This window comes from Ramularia collo-cygni (assembly GCF_900074925.1).
Source record: "Ramularia collo-cygni strain URUG2 genome assembly, contig: RCC_scaffold09, whole genome shotgun sequence".
Lineage (NCBI taxonomy): Eukaryota > Fungi > Ascomycota > Dothideomycetes > Mycosphaerellales > Mycosphaerellaceae > Ramularia > Ramularia collo-cygni.
In genome coordinates this window covers 1-16,147 of record NW_019716263.1, presented here as the reverse complement: position 1 = coordinate 16,147, position 16,147 = coordinate 1, and the positions used below count along the sequence as shown (strand labels likewise).

Sequence of the window (16,147 nt, the reverse complement as noted above, 5' to 3'; positions counted from 1 at the left end):
CTGAACTGGAGATCGTGAGCATGTGTGTCACCGGAGCTTCAGGGTCGAATCGGGTGCTTGTGAGGTGCATCGAGGCAGACGCGAGCATGCCAGCTGCTGCAATCTGTTGGCTCCATAGCCAGGAAAAGAGCATTTGCAAGAAAACAATCTCGGTGACGTTTCCTGCTCGTCGTGTCCAGAGAGCAGGCTAGCTCAAGGAGAAAAGAAAATCCTGCCTTCGATAATGCCTCGTTTCGTTTCTCAAGCTGCCTGTACCTCGGGAGATAACGGACAGCGGCCTGGCGACGTTGCTTCATCCCACGGTGTTGCCACTAAGGAGCCCGAAGAAGTCCGCAGTCAGATTTACAAGTGCAAAGTCCCGTCACTGGTCATGAGGGTTTCACGCTCATGATGCCAAATGCTGCATGAAGCTCACATGTATGTGACTGGCGACCAGGATAGGAACTGCGGTCATTCATGCCCATCCTGACTCTTCGCATGTGACTCCCGAGATGGAGGCCCGGAGATGTTGATGTCAACGGCATGAAGACCAGACTCGCCCGTCTCGAGCTCTTATGCTGAGTGAGATCAAGCACACCCTTGATATCGAGAATGGCTCTTGTAGGCACCGTTCCAATGCTGTTGACTGTAGAAGCGTCGCATGCTTTTGCTCACAAGCTTTTCATGACAGTGGCGGACGAGCACTGCTGGGAAGAGTCGTGTATCTCATGTAGCGAGACAGCAGGTCGGCGGATCTCTCGTCTGCCGTTGATTACTGGAGCGGTCTTGATCCGTCGAATGAGATTCCCTCACTGCCCGATGAATTAATTGATCATCACAGGACGTTGTCGAGGTGGAGAAMATGGATGGATGCAGGTTGGCAGGGCAGGGCAGGGCAGGGGTGCCGAACATTTTCCGTTGCCCAGCATTTTGATCTCAACGTCCAAGCCAGCGGGTAGATCCGCTTTCTTCTTCTTCTGACTTCTTGAGAGGCCATCAGGAGTTAGTTCATCATCACAATGTATGCCATTTTTGGCATCAAAGTGTCATGAAGACGGTGTTGTTTTGTTGTGTCGAAAAGGATTGTGGCGGGCAGTTGGAGAAGCAGTGTCCGCGATGCGGGAAGTTAGCATGGGAGGCACCAACCTTTGATGATGGACATATTCACGACGATGATGGAAAACGTAGGAACATTTCGTTTGATTAATAACAACTGCTGATGTTTAGAGCAGCCAGTAGGGAGCAATCTCATGTATCTTTGGAAGAGTGGTAGAGGAAAAGCAAGCTGGACTCACATTGCCCTCCAAAGATTCCACTTGCTGCTTATACATCACCCTCTGAAAGCCGAACGAACGAACGAATCGTAGACCAACTCCTCCTTCCTACTGCCTGTATTCTCCGATGGTCGACAGATACGGCCTGGTAGATATCCGGACAAAATCTCCCAAGATTTGCTGGCCCACTCGTGGCTGTCTCAAGAGAGAGACTCYTCACTCAGCCACACCCCAAGAATTGGGTGCTGCAAGGCGATCGAATCGCAGCGCGACGACCATCATATGAAAACCTGACTGCTGAGTGATTCGCAAAGTTGGCAAATCATTCCCTCAGTCGAAGACCAGCAAACCGCAGCGTTGCCTTCCAAATGTCGTTCGTTCTCCTCGGATCTGCTTGCAGCCATCGAATGCTGACTTTTCTCTTGGTCTCCAGCGTGGAACTTGATCCCAGGCGCCTGAAATCTGCTCCCCTCGGTTGTGCGCCAGAGATTTGAGCATTGCCATTTGCGTCTTCCTCGGATTCCTTGCCCGGAGGACGCACAACAAGTGGGTTGTGTGGCCATCTCCAATGCAAGCAACCGAAAAGATTTGGTGATCTAAAAGTCACCCAAGCTGTATCCATTGTCCATCATACATTCTCGACGGGGTCACCTCTTCTGCGTAGCAAAACGGACGGCTGGGCCACTGCTTGGGAAAGACTTCCGTAACGCTGGCTGGCTGGCTTGGAGGAGTGTGTCTGGATGAAGACCAGGCGGTCAGGATACAGTTGGAAAAATATGCACTGGGAATGCGCCGCTGCGGTTTCATTCTGCTGGTCGAACGTATCGTTGTCCGGACACGAGAACAATGCGAAATCGATTGGCKAACTTCTGGCGAGACATTTGGCGCCCAGGCTTTGGCAAACTCGTCAATTCAATCGATGTACACCGCCTTGAACCTGAACGCAAAGGGCTGATCGTGGAGACATGCGAATATGTCGAAAACAGCGTTTTTTTCACGAAACATCTGGTTTGACAGGCGACTGTTTCCTTCTGGCCCAGGGCACTCACTCCTTACCGCGTCAAGGACCGCCCGGCAAGCTCTACCTATTTCCGTGCAGTACTTTCTTGCCCGCGACGTCCAAAGTCACCCTCGGCTTGACATGGTCGGATACATCGGGCATGCTCCACCACTCCCGATGACTGTTTCTGATTATGTTTCTAGAATCCATGGATTTTGGACAGTTGCCCCAGTAGCTGATAAATTGGCGGCTGTGGTTACTCGGCTTAATGAGGTAATGCCACCGCGTGCGTTGCCCTCTTACAGCACTTTGCTTATAATGCCGTCATTTGGGTGCATCGTCGCGGATGTGGCAAAAGAAAGTGATGGGCTCTGTCAAGCCATTACTACCTGACCTGACGCTTCATCGGACATGCCTGGCCTTCGTTCAGCTTTCGAGTACGCTGTTCCTACTTCTTCTGTCATTTTTTTTTAGCATGGCATAAGCCATCGATCTGTCCCCGGAGGCAATCATCGGGAGCAGCCGGCTCTTTGCCAGAAACATATAATGTATACTTTGCTGCAACGCGACTTCTACCATGATTCCATACCGCTACCAAACGGAACAGTGATAGGTGTTAACATCTTCCGCATACAACCGGGTCTTTTAATATATGCCTTCATCCGCGACTTCTCTCTTTTTCCTCCTCACAAAACATTCACATGCTCAATACTGTACCACTGCTCCAGCATTCTGTACACGTACAATCTTCACAAAGCATCACACATACTTCACACAAGCGTTCAAAGTCCCCGCAAGACTATAAAAAAATACTTCAATATCAATCATCGCAACTGGTCGGAAATACATGTTTCCACCAAGCCATCGCGAGGCCTTCCATGACAAGAAAGCGCCGTCCTGCTGTGGAGCGCACCATATGGAAGGCCGCCTCAAGGCCCTGCTCCCACCCCCCAGCGGCAAGCCAAAACGCCGCTCCCATCATTCCTGGACCTGGCCTCCGCGACCCCATCCAAGACCGGACAACCGGATCGTCTCTCGTGGGTACCATCGCCTAGCTGGGACTCGAGAGCGTCCACCCCGCCGATTGTTGGGTGAAAATATCACAGCCAATATCACTCAACTCCGGCGCCCACAATCACCCCGTCGTCATCCTCGCCAGACAAAAAAAACCTGGTGTTGTGCGCCCCATGCACTTCCTGGAACAATCAAACTCCCCAGATGAAATGGGCCAACGCCCCGAAAATCCTCGACGACATCCTACATACTTATCTGGAACTACTCTCAATCGACCATCCAGCCGACTGTGCTACGGAGCAGCTCGGTGGCCTGATGCATTCCGGACGAGCAATGGAGAAACGAACCTTCATGTCACTCCGAGGGGCGTTCTGGACGGAAACAAGTCTGCTCGAGAAATACAGCAAAGGTGGCCCACGTCAACTATCCGCCGATTCTTTGAGTAAAGCTTGCTGGGCTTACGCCACGGCCCTTGCCTGGCGCATACAGAAGGGGATTCCCGAACTTCCGAAGGGAATCCAGTCAAGGACACCGAGTCCGCCCCCGACTGTTGTGCGGCCTGCGCAACGTGATACTGGAGCTTGGAGACCGCGCGACGATGGTGAGTCTGTCCCTATCCTCTCGACTGGTTGTCAGAGTACTGAGCTAACGCGTGGGAATTTAGCGGCTCGTCGGACGATGGCTTCCAAGGGAGGAATTTCCAAGGCTGGAGGCGGAGCTTGGGGAAACAAGAGTGAGGGGAGGAGGAAGAGTGGAGGGTTTATGCAGAAGGGGAACTGGCGGTCGGTGGAGGCGGTGAAGTGAAGGGGTTTGGTGGATGGATGGCATGGAGTCGCGGTCGGTTGGAAAAAGGAGAACTCCCGCAGTCGTTGGTCTGGGGAGTTCGCCATGGGTTGTTTCCCTCATTGGTTTGGCAAGTTCACACGGCCGCTTTCCCTCCGTTGATTGAAGAACTCGCTGACCTCTCACCCTCGCAGTCCGCCGGGTACTGCGGGCAGGATGTGACCGCGTCCTGCCCACGGTGTGAAGGTATCGCAAAGGGGAGGTGTCTTACCGCTTGCGAGTTCGAGATCAAAGGTAAGAATCGTCCGATATTTTCACAAAGGTACCACAGGGGCTGACTGTCATCCAGATTGAGTCGAGGAGAGGGGAAGGGAACGGCGGAGGGAGAGGAGGGGAAGTGCTGGGGAAGTCAGAATGTGTGGTCACCGCTGTTGCGCTGGTGCGCTGTTTGCGCGGGTGCGCTGTCTGCGCTGTTGCGCTGCTGCGGTGTTTCTTGTTTTTGTGTCTGTACAGCAGTGCCGCTGTGCTTTGCTTGCTTATTGGGGTTGCTGGCGTCGAATGGGATAAGTTCGTGCTTTGAGCACAGAGATTCCCTGGGATGTCGACAAAGTCTGTCGCGAACAGATGTGGGCCAGCTTTTTGTATGATAGAACAACATCACGGCTCGAATTACGTTGTTCACTGAGATACCATGTTCCTGTCCCTCTCTTTGTCCTGATCAATTTGACGTGCATGGGAGGGAATTTCCCCAGGCCTTCTATTGCAAATCACCCTCGACCGGCATGCAATTGGGATGCAATCTCACTGACATGACGAAGGACCACGAAAGACATGAAGTAACAAGTAAGTTTCGAATTTGCCTCCATCTTTCTACAAGCAATCTTCAGACATACATTCCTGTTCCGCGATCAGCGGCATGCACAAGCATGATCAACTCAAAAGAAGAATCGTGCCCCAATAACGCCATGATAATCCCATCCAGCATTCCCCATATCCATTTCAATCGTCAACGCCATTCACATGCCAACAAAAAGAAGCTTCCTCCCAGGTCATTACAAATCCACGATCCAATCAACCACTGCACATGATACAGCTCTCTGGATTCTCGATACTGCAAGCCAGCACAGCATCGGCGTAGATGTCGCCCTCGCGGTCTGCGCTGGCTTCGCCATCCTCTTCCTGTTCACTGCCCTTCTTCACCGCAGGTTCAGGAAGCTCCTCCTCCTTAGGGACAGCGTTGAGTCCGTCAACTGCGAGAACCTCTGGGCTCTCACCGTCGTCGAGATCGGCCTTGAACGGCGGGTTGACAACTGCAGAGGAAGAGCGGCCGAATGTCCGCTGCTTACGCTCAGGCTGTGGTGGAGGCGTGGTTGCTGGGGTAACAACATCTTGTGGCACAGAGGCTGCTGTGAGTTCCTTGTTTTCGTACATTGGGCTTGGAGCGGCCACCGGCTTCGGTGCGCTGACAGCCGTGTATGTGCTGGGAGCGTTCTTCTTCTTGGAAGACTTGCCGACGTTGGTGTCTGCGACCTTGAGCATTTCCTGGTCGACGGTGAATTGAATGGGTGCCGAGGCAGCCATGGTTCGGAGGTAGTACATGCCAGTCTTCAGGCCGAGCTTCCAGCCAGTGAAGTGCATGCTGGTGATCTTGCCCATGGTAGGCTCCTTCATGTGAATGTTCAAGCTCTGRGATTGATCGATGAAAGCACCACGGTCGGCGGCCATCTGCACAATGTGACGCTGGCTGATCTCCCAGACGGTCTTGTACAACGCTTTGAGGTCGTCGGGAATGTTGGGGATGCGCTGGATGGATCCGCCATCGGCGATGATGCGGTTCTTCATGTTGTCAGACCACAGGCCGCGCTCAACGAGATCCTTGAGCAACCATGGGTTGACGACCTGGAACTCGCCGGCCAAGACACGCCGGGAGTAGATGTTGCTGGTGTATGGCTCGAAACACTCGTTGAAGCCCATGATCTGAGACGTCGACGCAGTTGGCATGGGTGCAACGAGGAGGGAGTTGCGGACACCGTGCTCGGCGATCTTCGCCTTGAGCGACGCCCAGTCCCAAAGGTCAGTGGGAGTCACACCCCACATGTCGYACTGAAGCTCGCCCTTGGAAACAGGGCTGCCCTCGTAAGTCTCGTACGGGCCCAATTTGGCGGCCAGATCGCAAGAAGCAGTGAGGGCAGCGTGGTAGATGGTCTCGAAGATCTGGATGTTGAGCTGGCGAGCCTCGGGAGAGTCGAAAGGCATGCGAAGGGCGAGGAAAGCATCGGCAAGACCGTTGACACCAAGACCGATGGGACGGTGACGAAAGTTGCTCTTGCGGGCCTCTGGAACGGGGTAGTGGTTGACTTCAATGATCTTGTTCAAGTTCTTGGTGACGGTCTGTGTGACTTGGTGAAGCTTCTCAAAGTCGAAGCGCTCGTTCTCAATGTCGACATATGTGGGGAGGGCGAGAGATGCAAGGTTGCACACGGCGACCTCATCAGGTGCAGTGTACTCGATAATCTCTGTGCAGAGGTTGGAGCTGCGGATGGTTCCCAGGTTCTTCTGGTTACTCTTGCGGTTGCAGGCATCCTTGTAGAGGATGAAAGGTGTGCCGGTCTCGGTCTGAGCCTCAAGAATGGCGTACCAGATCTTCTGTGCGCGGATGGTCTCGCGGCCTTTGCCTTCACGCTCGTATCGCTCGTAAAGCTCCTCAAACTCATCACCGTAGACATCAGCAAGGCCAGGGCACTCGTGCGGGCACATCAGTGTCCATGTGGTGTTTGCTTCCACACGCTTCATGAAAAGATCTGGGATCCACAGAGCGTAGAAGAGATCGCGAGCACGAACCTCCTCCTTTCCGTGGTTCTTGCGGAGATCCAAGAAGGAGAAGACGTCGGCGTGCCATGGCTCAAGGTACATGGCGAAAGCACCTGGGCGCTTGTTGCCGCCCTGATCGACGTAGCGAGCAGTGTTGTTGAAGACTCGCAGCATGGGTACCAGTCCGTTGGATGTGCCGTTTGTGCCGCTGATGTATGCTCCAGTCGCACGAATGCGGTGGACATTCAAACCAATACCGCCCGCGTTCTTGGAGATCATGGCGCAGGTCTTGAGTGTGTCGTAGATGCCGTCAATGCTGTCATCCTTCATGTCGATGAGGAAGCAAGAAGCCAGCTGTGCGTTGGGTGTGCCWGCACTGAAGAGTGTAKGCGAGGCGTGTGTGAAATATTTGCTGGACATGTAGTTGTATGTCTCAATGGCAGACTCAATGTCGTCGCCGTGGATTCCGACGGCCACACGCATGATCATCTGCTGCGGTCTCTCGGCCACCTTACCATTGATACGGAGGAGGTATGAGCGCTCGAGCGTCTTGAAGCCAAAGTATTGGTAGTTGAAGTCACGGTCGTAGACGATGGCGGAGTTGAGCTCATCGGCGTGCTTCATGACGATCTGGTATGTGTAATCCGATATCATGGGCGCAGCTTTGTTGGTCTTTGGGTTGATGTAGTGGTACAGGTCTGACACGACGGCCGAGAACTGCTTTTTGGTTTGCTTGTGGAGGTTAGACACGGCGATGCGGGCGGCGAGGATCGCATAGTCGGGGTGGGTGACGGTCATGTATGCTGCCGTCTCTGCAGCCTGGAAATCATCATTGTCAGTGGGAGAGCCCTCCAAACTAGGCATTGGATGAATGGCACTCACCAAGTCGTCAAGCTGGATGGTCGTCACACCCTGGTAGACGCCGGAGATGACCTTCATGGTGATGGCGGCGGAATCAACGTGCTCTGGGTCGAGGCCATAACAGAGCCGGGAGACACGAGCGGTGATCTTGTCGAACTGGACGCGTTCCTTGCGTCCATCTGTGGATTGGCATCAATGTCAGTGGGCCGCGCGATGATAGGGGACGGTGAGGCACTGGACTTACCGCGCTTGTAGACGAACATGTCGTCGGAGCGGGAGGGGGAATGTGGAGAGTGAAGGGCGACTCTTGTCTATGAAGGATGATGAAATGGATGATGGAGGAGGAGGAGGAGATGGGAAGAGGATGTTGATGTTGATGTCAAGAGAAAGACGAGACGAGACGCGGACTGAGCGTGTTAATGAAGGCCGCGGGAAACATCCCACCGTCGCGTAAAAACGCGAGGAGCGCGCGCGAGCCTGAACCGCGACTCCAATTAGTCCCAGTTGGGCTTAGCATCAAAGCTAGCAATCTCTTCCTCTCAAAATCTTACGAGTCTGCTTTCCAATCAACATCTTCATCAACAACATCACATCTGTTGCAACCTCTGCCTTGAAGATACATCACCTCGCGTCGAGTGTGTTCGCATCTTGATTCTGAACATATCAGTCCGCAGATGGTCCTCGCTGCAGAGCGAGGCATGAAAATGGCGTTGCCCAACCTCGCTGAACCCAATTTCGGAACAGCTGGCACTCCGACCACGACCTCAAACATCTCTCCTCAGCCTCGATGATTTTTGGCCGAGAGCAGCACGAGATCATATCCTCCTTCTACACATTCTCCCACCTTTTTTAAGACACGGCACTTTCGAAGGCTCGGCGACATCGACTTTACCACAGTCACGAGTTCAAAATTTGTAGCCAAGAGCAAACCCCAAAGGTCTGYCAAGACCGTCTCACTCGTGTTGCAGTGTCAGAGCATTGCTATGATGACTTTGCGTCTTTTTGTTGAGGTACATTCAATCATACATCTTAACGGATGTTCAATTCTGGTGTAGTGATCGTGGTTGTATCGTCGTCGCCATGCCATTGAATCTACGTATCCTGCCTGGACTCGCTTCTAAGGATGGGTCGACGAGAGGCAGCCAGCCCACATTGAGGGTTTGCATGCGGAGAGTTTCCTCTTCACACGCCCTGTGGCACCTTTCGACCATTTCTCAAACTCTCTTCTGTCTACATCATTCGCAATACAATTTTCAGTCCCGACAATAAAGCTTGCACACCTTCTTGTGGAGTCCCCAATCGCCTTTCTGGCACTCTTGATCACAGTACTTTGCTACTCCACACTTCCCGCACCGTGACAGAGTAATTCCCTCCGTCTTCCCACACGTCCTGCAGCCTAGCTTCACAGGGCATTCCTCCTCTCTCAAATTGTACTTCGGCCAGAACTGGACGAAGTTCTCGGGCGTCATCTGGGAAAAGAAGAGCTCATTTTGATGGACTTCCGAGATGTCAGGCATCTCTCTCTTTATTTTGCCAAGAGAATGTTCAACAAAACACCACAGTCCGTAGACGTGGTCTGCCGTCAGGTCTTTTCCATCAGCTCGGGTGAGCATGATGTTTGGCGGCGCTGCTCCCTCACCTTGCGTTCTGCGTGAATAGATACCTGGCCGTAGCGTCTTTTTCGGGGAAAGGTGGTGTATGATTGGGTTCTCGGAGATATCAGTTGAAACGAGATTGGCAGGGGGTGTGGGGCGGAAGGAGATGTGGTCCCGAAAGCAATAAAAAAATAGCGGGAGTCCGATGCGAGCTGTGAGATGTAGCAGCGTCTGAGGAGCTCCTACCGCATTGTCGGATGCGAATGCTGGGTAGATCTCGGGGATTAATGTATCACCATCGCTGTGGGATCTTATGAGCATTCGAGGATAGCTCTTCACGGCTGTTGGATTCATGACTTGGCCAGACATCGAAAGACTGTTTGTGTGAATTGAGTTGACGTAGTGGCTTGGATGCCGAACAGGCGCCCTGCTTATATTAGTATGATCGGACTCTTTGTGATTCCTCGGTATGTTCGAGCTTTTCCGAGATCTCACGCTTGTCTGCTTTGTTCGGTCCATCGCGAAGAGACTAGAAGATGGCGCTCGAAAATACTCACTGCCGTGTTCGGGAGGAACAACAAGTGAGGTGTTGCGTAGTTGTGTTCCGGCCACATGGCTCTGGAGGGCGAAATGTGTGTAGCAGCAGCTGCTCAACATGCGGTCGACGAATGGCATTGTTCCGCCGCTGCTCCGCTGCTGGCGTGGTGGCCCTGAGAGAGTGGGAAAGTAACTGTACGAGGAAATGTCAGCTTCCGTTTTCCGGATCGTTTCTCCGGCCGTGTGAGATGTATTAAGGACGATGCTGTGTGCGTCGCGAAACGAGTTGATACCGCAAACGCCAAGCATACCATTCACACGACGGCTCGCACGTCATGTCTTCGAATTCCTAGCGGGAGATGGGGAGAAGCAATACAAAACATACCTCAAATTGATGAGACACTGTGCATCTTTTGAGACCAATTGCACAACACATTTCCTAGGAGATTGTCCAAGACCTGGGTAGACTACAAGCAAAGTCAACAGCAGTCAGGCAACTGTTCGGCACATGGTGTCAAAGCAAGAAGGTCGTAGCCAAGCAGCGRTCGTCCGGAATCTGAAAACGAGGTGTTGCTTTTGCCTACTCATTGATCAAGCTGCCGTTGATTCATTCTTGAACTCATGGAGGCCGTGGGCGAGCTTCATTATGCGGAAAAGGTCTTCTAGTTGTGATCAGGACGTCACAAACGAATACAAGGATGACGATGAAGAAGAAGATATGCTGGAGGAAATTGAAGGGAGCATTGAAGAAGACGCGGGATGGTGTATAGTCAAGAAGTCGACTCTGCTGTCAGGCTCCATCTCAGAGCTATGTCATCCGAATGCATAGCAGCATTTCTATCAGCAGCCGCCAGCTGTGGTTTGAAGACCGCGATGACCTAGTAGTGTTGTCATCTGGGATGTCGGACTTCCAGCCCATCATGTATGGATATATTCCTTCGACTTGACTCCAGCAGATGAAGAGATACGTGGATCCTGTGCTAAGCTGGTGAGGACCCCAGAAACATACATTGATGGCCCTAGTTGGTGTTCGTCATATCTCCCGGTGAACCGGCACTCTGATGCCTACGCCTTGCTCTTCTCTGTATTCGCCATCTCTTGTCGTCCTTGATAGAGTGCGACTTCGCGGCTGGCGTTGAATGTGTTCGTACGCGGACCGAGCTCCGCAAGGTGAGGTCCTCCGCTCGCGAGATCCATCCCTCACCAGCGCGTGTTCCCAAGCGTACCTTCTCTTCCCCGAACGCATCGGACACTTCCACCAGCCATATCACGAACCTACGAGATGGATCGTCTCCGCTCGCCGACCCAGTTGCCGCAAGACCGTCACCCGCGCCCGTAGACGACGGAAGAAGAGCTGGAAGGAGGAAGGGACCGTCCGCGTCTACACGTACGTCAGGCGSGGTAGCATCTAGCTGCACGGACGACGTGCGATGTGCTTATTGAACCCTCTGTGGTGCCTGCAGCGGAGGGCTGCGTATCGGCAAGGCTGCCGTGAGAAGGATCGGAGCTACTCTTCTGCAGCACACATCGATCCTTGAACGGACACGGAAAGATCTTCCTCCGCAGGTCGCCGCTTGGAGGTATTGCGTATGACATGACATGCTTGCCATACAGCGGAGGTTTGCTTTCTTCCAGTTTCGCTGGGCATCTTGCGGCAAAGTGRCGTGGGATCAGGAAGCTGAAGTTGTTTCGCGGTTGCAAAGAGGAGCCGGTGTTCTGCTGGTCCCGATCTGAAACCGATGGTAATGTCTAGTTTACACCATTTTATGGTGAAGGACCCTTTCCCCAATCAATTTCACTTACCGGGACAAGGATGGTACTGTAAGGATCTTGAGCTGAAAATATTATCGTCGAGGCGTCGTCAGCAAGGTAATTATGCAAACTTTTCCATTCGTACCTGGAACCTTCGCGAATCCGTGCCACAGAACGATCGCATCTTTCCGCACGGAAGTGGAATGGTATGATCGAATCTCAAACGACTATATTCTCACCCGTGGCTATTCGGAACACATTCCGCATGCAACCACTGGTTGTGTCGTGCCCAAGACCATAGCAAAGTGGGGCACGGACGTCCTTCCGCGCAAGGTCACCTGGTTGGAAAGGTAGCTTATAGGGCGAATGCTTGTCAGCGSCGGAAGCTGCAGGCAGCCGTTTCCTTGCACCTGTCGTCAAAGTCTTGATGGGGACCTGCCTGGTGCCTCTTTTCATCACAACCTTTGCATCAACGAATAACTATCGTCACCACTGGTGCTGCCGCGTGTCAGGTACTCACGTGCTTGGAGCCAATCATTTGTTGTTGGATATTACTACCGCCGTTGTGCTTCCTGGAGCTGCGCTAGGAAGCCATGGGCATCTCGAATGCGGCTGTTATTGTGCTGTGTATCGTTGGCGCTGGAGGTTAGTGTTCATCTTTCATCTGAAGTTCGGAATTGATATGGAGGGAAGCGAGTGAGCTGCTGCCATTCTTGACATCCTCCAGCAGCGATAGATATGCGCGCTCTTGCATTCCATCGATCATGGCTGACCACTGCACAGCTGCACTCATGATAGGATACGCTATTGGCACTCGACTATGGAACGGATCCGCCGACGACAGGAATGATCTGGAGGGAGGCCGTGGTGCATTCAACCAAGCTGCATACATGCGGGAAGTCCGACTGCGCAATCAAGACAAAATCTTGAGCCTTGCGAGGTCTGGAAAGTCGAAGTAAGCAGCCACTCTCGTCGGACTCCATCGGACTGGATTTGTGAAACATTGCTGACAATGTGCATGCAGGATACCGACCGACCAGATAACTCCGACCACTTTTTCGGCTGTCTCGACTTCTTCCTATGGGGACTTGCGGTAGTCGACGGGGAACAGTGCGATCTTTATGAATTATGATTATACCCCGGTTTCGTTTTTGGAAACGCCATTCAGAGAAGTTGCTGAGCAGGAGCTCGAAAGCTCGACGCGTTCGTTCAGCACGAGCAAGAATGGTGCAAGAGGGAAGGAAAATGACTAAAACGCTGCTAATGTTGCAAGCTTCGTGTTGTTGTAAACAGATAATGTATGATGCGTCCGGCGATTCCTTCGCACGAGCTGTTTGTGAGTAACACACAGCGTTCTGTTCGTTCAAAACACAGAATCAGATCGATCTCCCGAGGATCTACAGCATAATCAAATAGCATCTTTCAACTCCCAAGACGTTGATGTTGGTTACCATGTAGTGCTACTGTATACACCTCAAGCCAAGTAGGTGATGCTAGTGCATAGGCTCTGTGAGCATTGCGACTCGTCGAGAAACCAGACGGCAGCATCTACCACTATTGAGGAGTGTTTAGATTGTGTTCCAGCTACGTTGATGAGCCTTCGATGGGATTTGCGCTATTCGAGCATTCTTGGCACGAAAAGTGGGTCGGTCTGACGCCCAATCYCTACTAGCGTGAAGATGAGTGAATAACAGCTGACACATGCATTGCCTCCGCTCCGAGTTACACGCGAAAACTGGCAGTACTGTTGAGTCGTATCTTGGCTACGACTATAGTAAGATTGACAGTTTTTGGACATTTCCGCGCTTCGAATCGCCCGATCAGGCGGAAGAGTCGATGGTCGGTAAGCTTGAATACGAAGGTACTCAACAGCACATCTCGAGTGATTAGCGCTTGGAGGTTGCGTATGAGTTGAGATCAGAGAAGGTGCGGAGCTGTGGGATTGAGGCATCTCAGTACAGTTTGGACCTTTTCGATTGCGAGAAAAGCAACGGAAATATTGCATGTGGCCGATAGGTAGGGCTCAGGGGTTAGGGCGGTACATAACGCTCTCTCGACGATGACTTGGTAGTAAGGTAGTGAGTGGGCTGGAGGAATAACACGCTCCGTTTGGAGGCAAAGGGAGGTACGTGGAGGTAGACAACGGCACTATGGCTCTGAGCTGAAGTCACGCTGCGAGATTGCGGAGGACGCAGCTTGCTTTCACGCCAAGTCTAGATGACTTCACCATTTTCAGCTTGACTCTTGAACGGATGGTTACTCATCTCGTTGTGTACTCTTCCAAATTGATTGTCGCTAGAAAGCTAACAATGAAAGCGAGCAGGTATAGAGAGAACCGCATGAAATTCATCAAATGGAAGTCACGAGGACGAAAACATCGCTCTGCTAGAGAGACTGAACACTCGCACGGGAAGAGAAAGCTCATGATCATATCTGGTGTATTATCTCATACACACAAGCATCTCTCCAACTTTCCGTCTCATGTCCCCACTGCAAATTGTCGGCTCCTTCTGATCTCAACATCATCGTTATATGCATCCGCAAAAGCTGTAGTCCATCGAATTCTTGACCCCCCATCAAATGTAGAACATGGTGTTGCCCAAGGCAGAGTGCTGTGGGCTTGGTCTCTTGGCAGCGTTTACCCAGTTAGGCCCACTAGGGGGACCCCAACCTGTACGAATCAGGTTCAAGAGAAGATCGTCTTTGCGCCGCAGGTCGTCTGCTGAGCCTGGGGTCATGCCAGTGGGGGCTGGTGGCATCTGAGCCATGGTCATGTCGAGCCAGGCACGCCGGGGATGGACAGGGGAAAGGAATGAGACGAGGTAGCTTCTGCCACGCTCAGCCAGAAGATCAGCATAGTATGCTGGGGAGGCGTAGCTGATTGGTGTTAGAGCTCGGGCGAACGTCCAGCAGAGACTGAATGTGATCTTGTAAAGCTGGTCCGCGTTCAGACCCATGCCGTTGTGAATGACAAAGTAGTGGCAAGGCCGAGCTGTACCTTTGAGGGCGACGTGGGACTGGAGGTAAAAGTCGAAGTGGTACGGGTTGCGGATGCTTGGATCCTCGACGAAAAGACCGGCTGTTCAGTTACCCTTGCCATCAATTGCCTAGACATCACTGCGTTAGTCGTTTCTAATATGTGGTAAGCGTCTAAGAGGTACTTACCCAAGACTGGTTGGGGTCGTTCTTCGCCGCGTCTGGTGGATAAAATCGAGTGTGGTGGCGCTTTCCGTAGACAACAAGGGTAATCTTTGACTTGTACGCAGGAAAAGCGGTGCTTCACACCGGCGCTCGCACAACCCTTCTGGATCTTCAACAGCTCCTCGTCTCTCACCATGGCGAACTGAGGCTCAGAGACACCATCTCGGTAGAATAGAATGTTTTCTGGTAACTTCTTGTGGCCCTGAAACCACACTCCCAAACGCTCCTCCAGCATGTCAGCAAGATCGGCAATCATCTCTTGCTTCGATCGCCGAAGGCGCATCGAGCCAGGATAGTTGACTGCGAATGGATCGGTGCTGGCGACAACGGCAGCCACTGAGGGGCAGTGTTGAACGCTGCCACGGCCAGGATGAGTGACGTCTGCGCCTACAACTATGGTGGATCCGCCGTGAGCCAGCAGTTTCATCTCCTCTTCAGCCAGTATGTGGTTCCGCCCGCCAGCTTTGACGTTGAACTTGAGAGCGAGGTTGCCTGAGAATCGTGGCAATCCGAGCTGCGAAACCTTTTGTGGAGTGACGCATACCGTGTGAACACCCGCAAGCGTGTCAGCCTACCACTTCACAAAGCTGTAGGTAAGCGCATCTGAGCTTGCCAAAATGACCAACACTGCGCCAATCTTGACACTCCTCTTTCCCGTAGTGTTCTTCAGCGTCTGGAGGGCGAGCGTGAGCCTGTCCGGGTCATGATCCGCAGAACGTGCCGTGAAAATCAAGCGCCTACCACCGATACCGCATGCCCCGAGTCCATTTAGCCCACCTTAGCTGGGGTAACGTTAGACGCAAACCGCTGGAAATGAAATGCGGGCTGTGGATTTTCTTCTCCCTTACCTTCATCTTTTTTAGCTAATAGTACGGGTGATTATAGAGCTTTGGTTAGAATAGTACGGTCTAGAAGAGCTGACATTTCGTAGAGAATACAAAGTAAATAGGAAAGTAGATAATCTAGTAGTAGTTAAAATRTAAGGGCCGTATAAGAGCCCTTATAATAATAGGATTAATAGAGGTAGCTAGATTAACCAACCTTAGAGAAGGGAGTATAATGTAACCTAACTACTTAGCGTAGGCTTAGCGTATATATAACTCCTACGTATAGCGCACATTTAACCTATAAGAATTAGTCTTATCTCTAATCGAGTAATTACGGGTGTCTAATATATTACTACATCTTTACCCTTATAATTCTAATTCTTCTTCCTCTCTAAGGGTAGCGATCTATWAGATCCTAACGGAATAGCCCCTAGGCGCGCCGCCCGCGAAGCGACTACTCCCGAGTAGCGCTACGAAGAAGAACGCGTCGAAGAACTCCCTAACTACGGAGAT

General features: G+C 52.2%; 6 protein-coding genes; 2 read left to right on the top strand and 4 right to left on the bottom strand.

The window, feature by feature from the left end:
• Positions 1–3,471: 3,471 nt before the first annotated feature.
• RCC_06083 (uncharacterized protein) lies at positions 3,472–4,071 on the top strand (the record flags this gene model as incomplete). XM_023771347.1 has 2 exons in its annotated part: positions 3,472–3,868; positions 3,932–4,071. 2 exons carry the CDS (start codon positions 3,472–3,474, stop codon positions 4,069–4,071), a joined length of 537 nt encoding a protein of 178 aa, XP_023627115.1.
• A 1,050-nt stretch (positions 4,072–5,121) lies between these two features.
• On the bottom strand, positions 5,122–7,985 carry RCC_06082 (probable ribonucleoside-diphosphate reductase large chain (un-24); the record flags this gene model as incomplete). XM_023771346.1 has 3 exons in its annotated part: positions 5,122–7,680; positions 7,744–7,901; positions 7,967–7,985. The coding sequence occupies 3 exons, from the start codon at positions 7,983–7,985 to the stop codon at positions 5,122–5,124; spliced, it is 2,736 nt and encodes a 911-aa protein (XP_023627114.1).
• Positions 7,986–8,975: 990 nt separating this feature from the next.
• On the bottom strand, positions 8,976–9,686 carry RCC_06081 (uncharacterized protein; the record flags this gene model as incomplete). Its single annotated transcript, XM_023771345.1, has 1 exon — positions 8,976–9,686. The coding sequence occupies one exon, from the start codon at positions 9,684–9,686 to the stop codon at positions 8,976–8,978; it is 711 nt and encodes a 236-aa protein (XP_023627113.1).
• A 2,513-nt stretch (positions 9,687–12,199) lies between these two features.
• RCC_06080 (uncharacterized protein) lies at positions 12,200–12,703 on the top strand (the record flags this gene model as incomplete). XM_023771344.1 has 3 exons in its annotated part: positions 12,200–12,251; positions 12,390–12,561; positions 12,631–12,703. 3 exons carry the CDS (start codon positions 12,200–12,202, stop codon positions 12,701–12,703), a joined length of 297 nt encoding a protein of 98 aa, XP_023627112.1.
• A 1,479-nt stretch (positions 12,704–14,182) lies between these two features.
• RCC_06079 (uncharacterized protein) lies at positions 14,183–14,563 on the bottom strand (the record flags this gene model as incomplete). Its single annotated transcript, XM_023771343.1, has 1 exon — positions 14,183–14,563. One exon carries the CDS (start codon positions 14,561–14,563, stop codon positions 14,183–14,185), a length of 381 nt encoding a protein of 126 aa, XP_023627111.1.
• A 142-nt stretch (positions 14,564–14,705) lies between these two features.
• On the bottom strand, positions 14,706–15,234 carry RCC_06078 (uncharacterized protein; the record flags this gene model as incomplete). XM_023771342.1 has 2 exons in its annotated part: positions 14,706–14,713; positions 14,772–15,234. The coding sequence occupies 2 exons, from the start codon at positions 15,232–15,234 to the stop codon at positions 14,706–14,708; spliced, it is 471 nt and encodes a 156-aa protein (XP_023627110.1).
• Between the last annotated feature and the right edge of the window lie 913 nt (positions 15,235–16,147).